At 39.9% G+C, this 14,124-nt stretch overlaps 1 protein-coding gene and 1 long non-coding RNA gene across 4 annotated transcripts in view; both read left to right on the top strand.

The window, feature by feature from the left end:
• Positions 1–9,752, top strand: part of LOC145439151 (uncharacterized) — a 168,417-nt gene extending 158,665 nt beyond the window's left edge. The window contains exons 2-3 of the long non-coding RNA XR_013915103.1: positions 8,161–8,319; positions 9,474–9,752. This is a non-coding gene — a long non-coding RNA (uncharacterized LOC145439151). The remainder of the gene's footprint in view (positions 1–8,160; positions 8,320–9,473) is intronic.
• Positions 561–6,552, top strand: LOC145439149 (uncharacterized). 3 transcript variants are annotated; one of them, XM_080316631.1, is made up of 7 exons: positions 561–1,802; positions 1,862–2,167; positions 2,278–2,371; positions 3,746–3,916; positions 4,782–4,895; positions 5,182–5,261; positions 5,982–6,552. In XM_080316631.1, exons 5-7 carry the CDS (start codon positions 4,853–4,855, stop codon positions 6,249–6,251), a joined length of 393 nt encoding a protein of 130 aa, XP_080172757.1. In that variant the 5' UTR covers positions 561–1,802; positions 1,862–2,167; positions 2,278–2,371; positions 3,746–3,916; positions 4,782–4,852; the 3' UTR covers positions 6,252–6,552. The 3 variants fall into 3 exon arrangements, with proteins under 3 accessions (XP_080172757.1, XP_080172758.1, XP_080172759.1); XM_080316632.1 differs by having other exon boundaries at positions 561–2,167; positions 3,755–3,916; XM_080316633.1 differs by lacking the exons at positions 561–1,802; positions 1,862–2,167; positions 2,278–2,371 and having other exon boundaries at positions 2,387–3,916.
• Positions 9,753–14,124: the final 4,372 nt, after the last annotated feature.

Below are 14,124 nucleotides of genomic sequence, written 5' to 3'. Positions count from 1 at the left end.
AGGTGGGTGTCTGATTCCATAGACTACTCCAAGTCGCTTCGACACCTTCCTATCTTTTCATTGTATCGCATTTTGTGGTGCATTGAACTGATAAAAAATTGCTAATAAACCAATGATGATGATGATCCATACGCTGCGGGGCTAAGGAGGGGTAGCAACAGGTAGATTCGGAACTACGAGTTCACATTTATTACTCAAGTAGCCTATGCGGATAGATCCTGAGATGAAATTACACTCTACAGCTCAGCGATTATCAACCCCTTGGTCTAACATTTCAAAATGGGTCTGATGACTGGTTACAATACTAAAATCTCACAAACGCCCTTTAAGAACGTTTGAATGATACAAACATCAATGTATAATATATAGGCCTATGCCTAATGACAAAGTCACACATCTTTGGCTGGGTTAGGTTGCGATGATAAATTGGCACTGGATGACCTTCGGAGGCCTGTCCTCTATATAGTTGCCAGATTGTGAACATGAATTTATTCAGATCAGGAAGCTTCGAAGTTCGTCTGTCATTACGACGCGATATTTTCGGGTGAACACTGTAAATCTAAAAGGTGGAAAAAATGGTAGAAAAATGGAGGAAGGTACATTCCTTCCCTTTATCCACCGTATCTCCACCACATATGGAGGAATTTAGAGGGTGGAAAGAGGGGGGAATGAATAGTCTACCATATTTGATGGAAAACAATTATTGCCATGGTGGAAATCAGAAATGACTGTTTGCAAACTGTCGTATTGCCCAATTAAAACATAACAGTTGATACTGGCTTATAGTTAATAACGTCATCAGACATGAATTTGGAGTCGAGTGTTGTTTTTTACTCAATGTGAAGTCATAGTCGCATGCATTTTGGAATATTGATAAAATATTGAACGGATTTTTTTTCAAGTGGTTAAGCCAGTAGAGGGATTATTAAATTTGAAAATGTCTGAATACCATTAATGGATTGTGATAATTACTTCAAGATCCTGCACGACCGTAGCATATCCATATCCATATTTATTATTATCGCCAATATTCTCACCAATGAACCGTGACCGGCGGTAAGTCAGCATCCGGGACTCTGGCAATTTGCTATTTCGAATATACGGGGATGCGCGCTCTGCGTCGTCAGTCAGTCAGTCGACAGAAAAATATATCTATATTCATTGATTTTGAGTTAATCACAATTATGATTATCGTTGATTTTAGTTCATAAGTGATGTCATCTGCTTAATCGATTTCGTATGAAGTACCGGTATCGCTCGTGACTGAAAATTCAATGAACTTGCCATTGCCATAAGCAGTTAGCAGTACCTGAGAGACGAGATGATATCTTGTTTGGTGGGAAGGTAATTCAAGTAAGCCAACGGGTGATTATAATGCAAGAAATTAGCTAGGATGAGTACATTCTCATATTCATGCATACCATAGATAGAGCTATTGGGTACGGTATTCAAACTGGCTCTGTATTTAGTTTTACCATCAGTAGCTGCATATTTTGAATTTGGATTTTCATTATAACTGTTGCAAGGATAGATCTTGTTTGAATGAAAGGAACTCTTCTGATATCTAATTGTAACTTGTGATTTCAGTCCTAAATAATTATGAGACTTAGTTACATTCAATACCGACAACAAGATCATTACTGCGTGCACAAAAGAAGATATACCATCATCTGCTGCACTAAAATTTGATTTGGCGCCGGAATTCTTGAATATTCAGTGTTATGATAAGGAGTTTACTGATTTATTTGATCTGTCTGATGCTGATGTAAAAGGCAATGATCGGATTAGAGTTCCTGTTACCGGTAAGTTTAGGCTTGGCTTCAATTATCAATTTCTTCACCTCTATACGTAATTTTCCTAGAAAATGTGCCAAGCGTTTGCGACAGCAGCATCACTAGCGACTCCCTAACTGTGGATTCATCTGAACGTAATGTAATGGATGATTCAGTTGAATCATTACTGGTTTCATCTGAATCTATTGTGACGGATGATCCAGTTGAATCATCACTTTCACTTCACGTTCATAACAACGATGGCCTGTGGTCTACGACATCCCAGCTTTTCGTCAATACTTGGTGCATGGGAGCGCTGGCAATATTGTAATTCCATAAAGACTGAGAAAAGAGATCAAGACAATTATCTTTCAAGAACCTTTGCGATATACTTTGTAAGTATAATTCCATTCAATTCATCCATCCTATTTTGTTTTGAAACTCGTGCATGCATTTCGTTAGTTTGGATAGATATCAGGTAACTATATGCGGATCTATCTAACAGGTACCCCACTGCGCATCAGTATCGAGAAGTATGCTTGGCATTAATAAAAAACTCTCCAGTTTTAAAAGACAATAATGAAGAAAATTCCAGCTAGGTAAGCTGCATGTAACTTCAGTCGTGGGCAAAGGTCATAGTCATAATACGCTATGTGGACGCCAGATATCCATAGTATACTGTCCTTGCCCGTTACCGGTGAATTCCGGACTAATACCGTAATTTTCCGAATATAGTGCGCCCCCATGTATGATACACACCCTTAAAATGACGTGTATATTCTGGGAAAAAGCCTGTACCCGTGTATAGTACGCACCCTGCATTCGTACATGAGTACATGAATAGTTGCGGTTTAGTATTCGATGTTGTTCTGTTTTGCGATATCACTGTCGAACAATGGTGACATAATGATCGCTAATCATAATACAATTAACTGGATTGTCTCTGAACGGGAGTAGATAGTGAGCCTGTGATGTCGGCGGCACGATAGCTTAGGCTAGCGACACACGACATCTTGCGCACGTGGCCTATTTCAGAGCACGAATGTATCAAGCAGATAACAAGAAATATAGATGTTGGCAAATGAGTTTCGCCACGAATGGGTTCTGAGTCTAACACAATATTGAGTAGCTTTCGTCGCGACAATTGTTTTCTCATTCTATCGGTGTGTAAGCTGTTTCGCTGCATTTGCCAATTAATGTCACTGACAAAGCCTTGTTAGAGAAACAAATATATGTGTAAATGACGATCATATAATCTATTCTTGTTGACAATTTTTGGCGTATGATAAGCTTGCCAAAGAGTCCGGAAGCGCTGCCAATTAGCGAGTCCCTGATGTCTGGTGAACAATTAAATACGCGCTGGTATTACGCAGCCTCGGCGACAGTTTTCGCAAATCAAAATGTCCGAACTTGCGCCACCTCGTAAGTCGTCGCCTATGGTCTCTTTTGTCATGACTATACCCGTACACTGTACGCAGCTTCAATGTAGTTCTGAAGGCAATAGCTACAATTCCAGAATACCTACAAGATAAGCCGAGTCCAAGTCGTTACCGTATGTTCAATGTTCGGTTTTTAGCTCAATCCACATTTTATCAATTCTGCTTGTGTAATTGGCTCGCATCCAGAATACAGTAATTTTCCTCAGTCTTAACAGTTTCTGGCCCTATTTTGCCAAGTATCAGGACTCCTTCTCGAAATAACTATTCTTCGTAGATGCAATGAAAAATTGATTCGAGTCGAGTCATTTAACATATTTGAAAAAAAAAGACTAGATTCAAGTCGAGTCACCCAAAAATCGCTTATCGAGTCAATGCAATAGAACCACCTCAAACCACCCATTGTTATGTTCATTGTGTCGTGGCGCTGCCATTGTTGAAACAATGCCAATTTTTAGACTTTGTGGACTGTTTAGGGGTTTTTCCTTGCTTTTAGTAATAGTACTCTCTGCAGAGTTAGTCCAACAATATTTGCAGTTTCTTCAGGGCTCGTGGCATATTGCCTTGAGGCAGAAGTTCAAGGACTATCGAAGACATTTGGAAACTGAATTGGTGAAGCAGATGAAGCAGAAACATGGTACAAAACGAAAGAATGTGATTGAGGAAGAAGAAGGAGCCAGCAGCTCTAGATGCAAAAGAGCCAGGGTTGTAAGTCCAGTTAATTTATATCTTGGTTTTAAGATGAGCTAGTTAAACTCTAATTTTTCAGGATGTACAAAAGTCTATAGCAGGGGTCGCCAACTCAAAACGGGTCGCGGGCCACTTTTCAAATTTCGTAGCGGCCGCGGGCCGCATGAATCCAAAATCGATATAAAGTAGGCAACCACGGCTTAAAACTCTACGTCAGTACAACGCTGTGCTACCTAACGTAGGCGATGGACATAGTGACCACAAAAGAAGTAATATTTTAATGAAGGAATAAAAATACAACAAATCATCACTGGCATCAATTTCATTTTATTTTGAACTCTGAGCTGTGCACGATACCTGGGAACGCTGATCTTGTGGGGAAACCCTAAGCCAGTGGTTCTCAAACCTTTATGACACTGAAATATTTCGCCCGCCCTTCTTATCGTCATATCACAAAATGTACCCATACTGTTAGCAATCGGATAGTTTAACGGCGTGGATGGTTATGAATGTTGATGAGAGAATTCTATAATATGAATTCGGGACTATACACAGAGCAATAACTATAACTATGAAATCGAGGTAAATCGCGCAGAGCGCGAAAAAAAATTCAGTTGACCGCAGCTCCGCGCCCCCTTCAAATGCTTTAAAGCCCCCACTAGAGGACGCGCCCCCACTTTCAGAACCATTGCCCTAAGCTGTTTTCTATGCGCCTTGGTCTTGTCAGTGTTTCGGCCATTACACGCCAATTTAAGCATTTTAAAATGTTTTCTTAGCTTTCTTCCGAAATCTCAAATCAAGTCGCGGGCCGGGTGTTGGTGACCCCTGGTCTATAGTATAAATTGTCATTGCCACGGGCGTATCATATCTTATGTATATTAAGATGTTGAAAGAGTCTGAAACCTTGATGGGAAGTGCACAACACAGAGCCGGTACAATATAGCTCAGGCCAAAATGAAGTGGCCTAAAGTTCCCGAGACTATACAAGGATTACTAGGTGAGAGTATTATTTCATGAAATTGTGTGGCATTGCAAATTTTCCGCTAACAATTTTTTTCGAATGAATTCAAGTGCAGTGGCTCTCTAACTTCTGCCGTTGAGATGCAATTGTAGAAACTTGTTTGACTTGCGCCGCACCAATAATCGTGGCTTTCACAATAACATAGTCTCGTACCAGCCAGTTAGAGTTTGATTCATTTCCGAAAATTACACGCATTCAAAATAAATATTGGAATGCTAGAAGTGATCATCGATAGTTCTAATAACCTGTGTCTGCTTTATAGGTGATGGAGTGTTGGATTGGCGTGCTGGTATACCAACCATTTTTGGAGAAGGATATGACAATTTTCTTCATATTGGAGAGGTAAGCTGTTCGTAGATAGATGGTGTATAATATACATTGTTACAACTAAACAGTTGGTTAGTCGTTGGTCAGCTAGCTAACGTTTTTTCGATTAGTTGTAGTTCTAGTTGCGGATTTTGAAAATTCAGTATTTGTAGTTAGTTGCTGATATTGAAAATTCGGTAGTTGTAGTTCAAGTTAGTGATTTTGAAAATTCAGTAGTTGTAGTTCTAGTTGATGATTTTGAAAATTCAGTAGTTTGTACAAGTCTGGTTTCTACCTCGCCATCTTATCCGCGTAAGCGGTGTCTTACAAGAATCCTAGAAGTGAGCCGTGCTACAAGTAGGCAAATACGGATTAAAAAATAAGGAACACCGGCCTGTTGTAAATGACCATAATGGTAAACCAGTGTTTCAAAATCAAGTCAATCCATATTTCTTATATGCCGTTACAACTTCTAGCAATAGAAAGTGGCAAGCTTCAGTAGACCTAGTACAGGCGTCGCGCATAGCTTAATTAATGGATTGGGGCTCATGAGATTGAAATATACTTCATTGCAGCAGACAGACTGGTGACAAGATATTTTTAAAAGCATAAATCAAATGAGCAACATTTTGTGACACAAATTCATGTTTATAACTTGTGCAGTGGTAATATAAATTGTCCTATGTGCTAAGCCTATCTCGGTATCATAATGATCTGAAGTCAGAAGATTTCATAGTAATATAATATATCTTTCAGGTTTCTATCTCTCCATATCCAACGATGGTCTACAATTCGCAATGGAGCCTGCACTTGGATGGAATCGTCTTCTCAAAAAACATTGAAAGTTTTGATGAAACACATGCTCTTCTGATCGCAGCTCATTGGATATTGAACATCAAGTTTCAGAAGAATATCAAGCACACTCTCACGTGCCTTTCGTCATACCTGCTAAAGCTGCCTGGCGTAGAGCTGACAAATCTTGTTGTGAGGGCCATAAACAATGGAACTGTCATCATAGTTATGTAGGGTTACCATACGGAGGCTCAAGCGGGTCATTCGAAGTCGATTGTCAGTGCCGACTTTTTATTTTAGTCAACACGACTAAATTTAAGTAAAAATATGGTAATTCTGGACTCGTCGCTTTCATTCAACACCAAAAGTTTTCCAGCAAAAAATAGCAAAATCGGCTGTCAGTCTTGATCAATTAACTTTCCTGAATTGGTAAAATTGTCCTCCTTTTTCGATTCTGTAACATGGTAACCCTATAGTAATGACTGTTTGAATACGCATAATAAAATGCATGAAATGCCATGCTTGTATGTTTTAATTGGATTTGTATTCTGCAGTATTGCATAAAGCAAAGATGTGTGGCAGCTGACAGATAGGTTGGGGTGGAAGGTATGTCCCCATATAGGGTAGAGGGTATTCCTCCATATAGGGTGGAAGGTAATCCTCATATAGGGAGGAGGGTATTCCCCCATATAGGGTGGAAAGTATTTCCACCATGATGGGGGATGGAGTTGCATTCCACCATAAATGGTCAAAATGGTGAACCACTTCTAATGGAGGAAATCTCCACCTTTTAGATTTACAGTGAATGACGTTCCTACAGATGGGACTTCGGGTCTCAGCGAAAAAACGTTATGTACCAGACTAGGGTTAGTTCGGATATCAATAATTTCCACTATCCAGATAACGGATACATCTGTATATTTGGAATTTATCTAACCGGTTAACAGGATAGTAACTGCTAATTGAGACAATCCATTTCACGCGGTTTGCATGAAAAATGAACCGTAAATGCATTACACAGTGTTAATCTAGATCTGCGTACACGCGCAGTACGAGCGAATACGAGAAAAATCACGCAAATTCAATATTCACTGCTTCTGCAACGCCCTCCTTATAAAGGACAATGCATCAATTGCGGAATCCCGTAGACGGGACCGGAGCTTTGTAACAGAGTCTACATGCACTGAATGCTCTTTCTGCTTCCACAGAAGTGGGCTTAATAGTAAGCAGCGCTTCTGAGAAAGTCTAAGATTGGCGAGTCGGTTCCCAGGAGCTTCGAAGACTTTACATTCCTTTTGGACCATTCTTCTGTTTAGGTTTGGAGTACTGGAAGGACGAGTAGCTGATACTGCAATAGACACTTACGTGACCTTTGACACGAACCAATCAGGTTGCAGCAGGATGTAAACAAAGAACAAGGCCGGGCAAGCTTACTATGAGCTCTTATGGGAAAAGGTTGAAAAATGAAGGTTTTAAGCAAAATTACGTTGAATTGGGGATGACTGACCTTAATGAATAGTAATAGCGTAGAGCTAGTATGTAGTTGCAGCTTTTAGTCTAGGATGAACATGTATGGTGGCACGTACGCATCAGCGTGCTGTGTCCAAAAGCATGGATTTTTGACAACTTTTCGGATTAAGCGACGATTGTTGTATAATATACTATAGGATTGTGGTAATGCATATTTTGACGATTTCATAGGCTCCGCAGGTCTCGAGCGAGATTTTCAAGCATATCTCATGTTCAGAAATATATGCTATAAAATACAGCTGCTGCCACACATCACAATTTTGGTGTATGAAAGCTATGGAGATTCTATCGAATTTCTGGATTTGAGTGGAACAGCATCTTCTTCTAACACCGCGGAGAAAGCTGCGAAGTATTTCATGGAGCGCTACGTACACGACTTAGGGACAAAGATTGAGGAGACAATCCACTCTTTGTGGAAGCAATATTCTAGTGAACAGCCAATGTTATCGCAACTTGCGGAAAAGTGAGATATCACACTCAATGGAAATACACATTCTCAGAAAATCCATTATTGATTCGTCTTGCAATTGTAAGACAGGGTAAGTAAGGAAAAAGACATTTTGTCAGAGACTCCTGCAATAGATATTGTAACCATGATTTATTTTCACATTAGGTTCTGATATATGCTCTCATGCATATGCATTGATTAAGACAATTCAGCACCTGAAGCTGCAAGGACTACATTGTGATTTGCATCAGCATCAGTGAGCTCGATCGTGATTGACAAGCAATCTCTCGACCGTACTCGCAACCGATCAACTCCTGCCTCAAGGTAGATTTTGGTGTATCTGGTGTCTTCAATTTTATAACATTCCACCAAACACAAATAATCCTAGAACATTTTCACCTGGAGAATTGTTCATTCAACAAATTGGGCATCTAAATGAGCTTCAATGCACACCAATGGAATATAGTATGAATAGACATGCACTGTTGGTACACATTGACCATGACACCGCGCAATTACGATCCGTAGTATGCGATTAGGCATTACGATATTCACAATGGAACTGAATTTTCACAATTGCTGAATATGTTGCATCATTCATTTTTAATTTTCAATCTTGAATTAGAGTAAGCAATTAATCCATATTTAGTTAGTTGATACACAATGCTGCATAGTATGACACCAGACAAAATTTTATACTCCTTGATTCTTCCGATCAGCTGTTCAATATGAATACGTCGTCTCAGCATCTTTCTTGTTGTGGAACAGTCTGGCTCAGGCATTTGACGGTGAGCCAAATCATGTGCAGGAATATTTAAATCTAGATTCAATTTCTTAATTTCAGACTCAATGGTGAATCCCTTTTCTGCCATGATAGCATTTCCTGGTTCACCATAGCTGAACTCAATCATTTTCTCACATTTCTTGTCGAATCCACATATTTCACTAATATTTCGATCTGAAATGGTTCCTGCACAAAAGTAAGTGCACCACAATCCATCTATCCTTTCAAAGTTGTATGTAATTTATTGACAGTCAATAATCATTCTAGTTTTGAGAAATCATGAATGAATGCAAATGGTGCATTTTTAAGAACCACATATCTACATGGCCAAATCGAAATTTAATGAAGCAGTTACATACGGTTGACCCAACGGTTTAATAATATGCTTACAGCAATACTATAAATTTGACGTCAGTAGGATAAGTCTGGCAATTCAGAAACAATTTATTGTAGTCTAGCATAAAATTTCAGCTTCTCCGCATCTTTTGACATTATGATGCTCCTCTGAGAACTGAACTTCACTAGCAATAAATGTCCGGCAATTTGTAATTTTCCTGGACGAGTTTCCTGTTTTGTGCTTCTACTTCCAGAAATTTGATTTTCTTGCGTTTTATCCATAGACTTCCTCTTTCTGCAGCTTCATTAAAGGTATCCATCAAGCCTGCACAAAATATATAATATGTTTATTTTACAGAGCAACACTGCTGTGCAGCCACCTATCAAGGCGTGCTCGTCCGACTCATGCAACGTATCACCGCTACCAATTTCAACTATTCATCTCATTATTGAATATATTGCTCTCAACAATTTCAATCCATTACACACCATCAAGCAGCAAAACTGGAGTGGAATAGAACGAGACACACACCAAGTCGATTGTGGCATCAAGTGTGACTGCATTTCAGATTGGACTCATCTAAATTATGTCACGATTCAATATTTTTGGTTCAATAATAGATATGTCATTTTATTAATAAAATGAGAATTCAGATGACCACAAGAAAGTCCACGCCTTTATCCAGATTTAACATTCTTCCATGCATGTTATTGGCTCTGGGAAAGGTACAAGCGCACACCAGGAACGGTATGGGTAGTCATCTCCAAGTTACACAGGCTATTAGCACAGTGTTTATCCGGCATTTGTCCTGATTGATTCAATATGCATGAGCTAGAACAAAAAATGACGATTCAGCTGGGAACGGATCATATTGCCTAACATATATCATATTAATATGATCATTGAATATGCAGACAAGTGTCCAGTGTAACAGTAATGTGCTAGATAATGATGCAGACTGTAGACTGTACTATATACGATTCCATAAATAGAACACATACAACGCCAAGCCCACATAATGAATACCCCACATATCCTGACTCAAGATTAATCTAATACATGCTATTCGGTACGACAATCCTATAGTATACGACTAAGGATAATACAGCAATAGTTGCTTCATCTGAAAAGTTGTCAGAAATCCATTCATTTGAACATACCATGCTGATGAGTGCTTGCCACCATTCATGTTTATTGTAGGTTATAACACTGCAGATACATACTAGCTCTACGTTATTACCATTCACCAAAGCCAACTATTCCCAATTCAATGTAATTTTGCTAAAAACCTTCATTTTTCAACCTATTTCCATAAGCGCTAATAGTAAGCTTGCCCGGCCCTGTTCTTTGTTTACATCCTGCTGCTACCTGATTGGTTCGTGTCAAAGGTCACGTAAGTGTCTATTGATGCCGACATGATAGCTCGCTCTAATTCCTTCTTGAGAAATTCACGTGATCAGGCGCGCAGCCAGCCGAAAAACAAGGATGGAGGCTGATTTTTTTCGATTTAAGTATCAGCGGAAATCAATTACGCATGCATGCATGCATGCACTGCACGCACATGTTTGCGAACATTCTCTGTCATTCAGTTTCGCGATGTCACTTTTTATCACACTCGCTAATCAAAATCAGCATACACTTAACAGAATATTGTCTCCAAGCCATCGAGAGACAGGAGCCAACGCATGCTACGCCCGAGACGTGAAAGTTCGGCCAGCCATGATATCTTTCGTACCAGGCCTACTTCAGATACGATTGTGTATTGTATATCGTGCGAACCAAGCCAATGCAGATGCGATAGTGCAGGCCAGCCATGGTATAGTGTGCACAATTGCACAAGCACACTGCACAGGGCTCATTGCAGATTCTTCAAGCCAGCGGAATTAGGCTTGTTGAAGACGCGATAAATCAGGCCAGCGACGATTGCCGACCGCGCGGCAACCAATGACCTAATTTCGCGAACATCTCAGCGGCAGATCGCGTCGCGTTGCATTCTGCGTGCACAGATGAATCTCGCTAATTGGCAACACGCTTCTAGCTAATTGGCCGGGCGCAACACTGATAATTAGGGCAATTTCTTGGACATAAGTAAAAAAAAGTAAAAATTAGGTCAAAATTGTTACGTTAGGTCAAAAAATGTCAAAATTGTAAATAAATTCAAAAATTTTTACAATCTGCATTTTGTTTGTATCGTAGATTTTGCACTGTCGGGGAACTTATCATTTGATATTTTACAGCTTGTAGCCTACTTCACAGGCCTACCGTTGTAGACGGCCTATTATCTGTTCATTGTGAATCATAAACATTCAAATAAAACAGTGTTTCTTAACCGTGTCGCCAGCGCCACCCAAGGGGCGATTTGGATTTTGATGGGGTGGAAACGCTCCGGGGACGATATGAGAAGGGCGCTGGGCTCAAGGGGTCGGTATGGGGGGGGGGGGGGGCCGAAGAAACATGGTGTCCCATTAGAGCAGCGGTTCTCAACCGGGGGTCCGCGGACCCCTGGGGGTCCGCGAAGCATTTTCAGGGGGTCCGCGAAGCCTTAAAATATTTGATAACCGCATTTGTATTTTTTTAATTCGGAAAATCGCGAGGAAGTTTCGCTTCATTACTAGTAAAACTCCAGAGCTCAAATCAACAGAATGGCCGTCTGAGATGAAATATCCTACTGTGCAGATACTTTTTATTGCTAAATTGCCCACTGATACACACATTTTGCTGTTTAGAGATTTTTGTTGGGGATTGTGAGAAAGAAAAGTTAGATGAGTAAGGTCAATAACGGGGACTTCGAAATGTTTACAACTATCCATTTTCTCCTGTTTGTTTATTTGTTTCTTTTCAGGTATTCATGGTGATTGTCGACTACTATGGTCATTTACACCAGGCCGATATTCTTCATTTTTATTCCGTAACAGCCGACTTATAACACGGCTCACTTCTGCGCTTTTGTAAGGCACCGGTTACGCGGGTTAGGGTTCGAGGAGGAGCCTAGGTAAACCTCCAACACTTCCACCTTCAACACTGTGATAGATAACGATTTTTCCCATAATAATTTCAAGATAAGCTGCTAGATAAAAAAAAATGTTTGTCCATTTTGGTGCCGTATTTGTTGCGATCATACCCAAATGTGTTGACGGACGCATTCCACGTTGTTATTACATTCGCCACCATCTATATTTGTGGAAATGTATTTTCGGCACTCGTTCATGTCAAATCGAAGGTGCGAATTTTCAAGACACGATGACTTATTTCAAGAAAAACAGTTGCAGAATTCGCTTTGAAATACGAGAAGTCAACCCAATTTCTACATGAATAGTATGATCTTATTTTCAAGAAAATACTTTTTGTTGATGTTTATCACTAAGGCTATTAGTTATCATTTGCACATGACAGATGACAATTGCACGATAATTGAGCTAAATTTGAAGTAAAACCTCGTGGGGGGTCCGCGGGGTCCGTGACGGTCCGAAAGGGGTCCGCGAAGACAAAAAGGTTGAGAACCACTGCATTAGAGGGTGCTGTTGCGACATATGATTATATAGTAAAACAAGGGTACTAAATATTCCTGACTCGGCAAAATCTGTCCAATCTCAAAATTTTTCGTCGCGCAATGCGCGAAATATAGGCCGACGGTGTTTGTAACATGTTTCCATCTATGCAGTGGTTCATTGTATTTCATATAAAATTAATTGCCCGTACTTTTAGATCGCCAATTCCCCGTTAAAATACTCCCGTCACGCTACCTCGGTTTATTTTTCACAAAATGTTTCGAACTAGATATTTTATCCCGCAGGGATCACCGTGTCGAAATCAAAGAAAGAGGCACTGTACCACTTTTAAGAGTGAGAGCCCTTAGTAAATTAAAGATGCTTTGAAGCTTTTCGGTCAAAATGATTACCTAAATATATTTGTATTAGAGAGCTACAAAATTAAATCGTCAGAATATTTCATCATCGTATCATTAAGGATGATACTGTTCAGTACTGTGACCCGCAACCAGTGTTGGGATGACTCGAGTCATGACTTGACTCGAGTCAGACTCGAGTCACCTTTTTCGTATGACTTGACTTGACTCGAGTCACTTTGCTGAAATGACTTGACTTGACTTGACTCGGCGTATCAAAAATGTGGATTGACTGGTGACTCGGAGCAAAATTCACGAGTCAATTTCAAGTCATCAAGTAATCGGTGTCGATAAAAATCACTGTATCTTACGTATCTCGAATTGTTCACGAAACGCTGCTGTAACCCGCGAGAGCGACCAATCATTCAATGCTCGTGCGTTTTACTGAGCCTCATTGTTTTCTCACTCTCACAAATATATTGACCGCAAACTAAGTCGAAGCTTACAGCTTACTTTGTAGTAAACTAGCATAGTAAAGTAATTTGATTGAAAAATGTATATTTCACTTCTCTGTTCTTACCTTAACCAACCTCTTGTTTTATTGAAATTGAATTCGAATATAGTTTACATATAGTCCCCGCCAATTGGCGCAGGCTCGAATTGTATCATATCAATTTGTAAATAGGTAATTTATTGCATCCTATCAATTCGTTTCTCTATTCTCTATTTTGGAAGGTGACTATAAACTGAGGGCATGCAATTACCTACGTAGTTTAGTAGTTCTACGTAGCCTATATGCGAGCGATACAGCGCCTTAAACTCTATATTAGTTCATCATCGGTAGAAAATCAATGTCCACTCAACCTGTATTTCAGACAGCTAGCAAAATGCAATGACGTAATCATGCTTATATACTTGGAAAAGGCAACTTGACTTGAATTGACTTGACTCGTGACTTGACTTGACTTGACTCGAGTCACCTTCGAAAATCGATTGACTTGACTTGACTCGAGTCAAAATGCGCAATGACTCGAAATGACTCGTCACTCGAAGGTAGTGACTTGATCCCAACACTGCCCGCAACCTTACATGGACGTTATATAAAAGTTAATCTACCAGATGGTACGAGGCTGTACCGTATGACAACCTTGATTTAATCCCGGT

Source organism: Botryllus schlosseri, chromosome 5 (genome assembly GCF_051294905.1).
Source record: "Botryllus schlosseri isolate E-star chromosome 5, Bs_hap1, whole genome shotgun sequence".
Lineage (NCBI taxonomy): Eukaryota > Metazoa > Chordata > Ascidiacea > Stolidobranchia > Styelidae > Botryllus > Botryllus schlosseri.
This window is presented reverse-complemented; position numbering and strand designations above follow the sequence as displayed.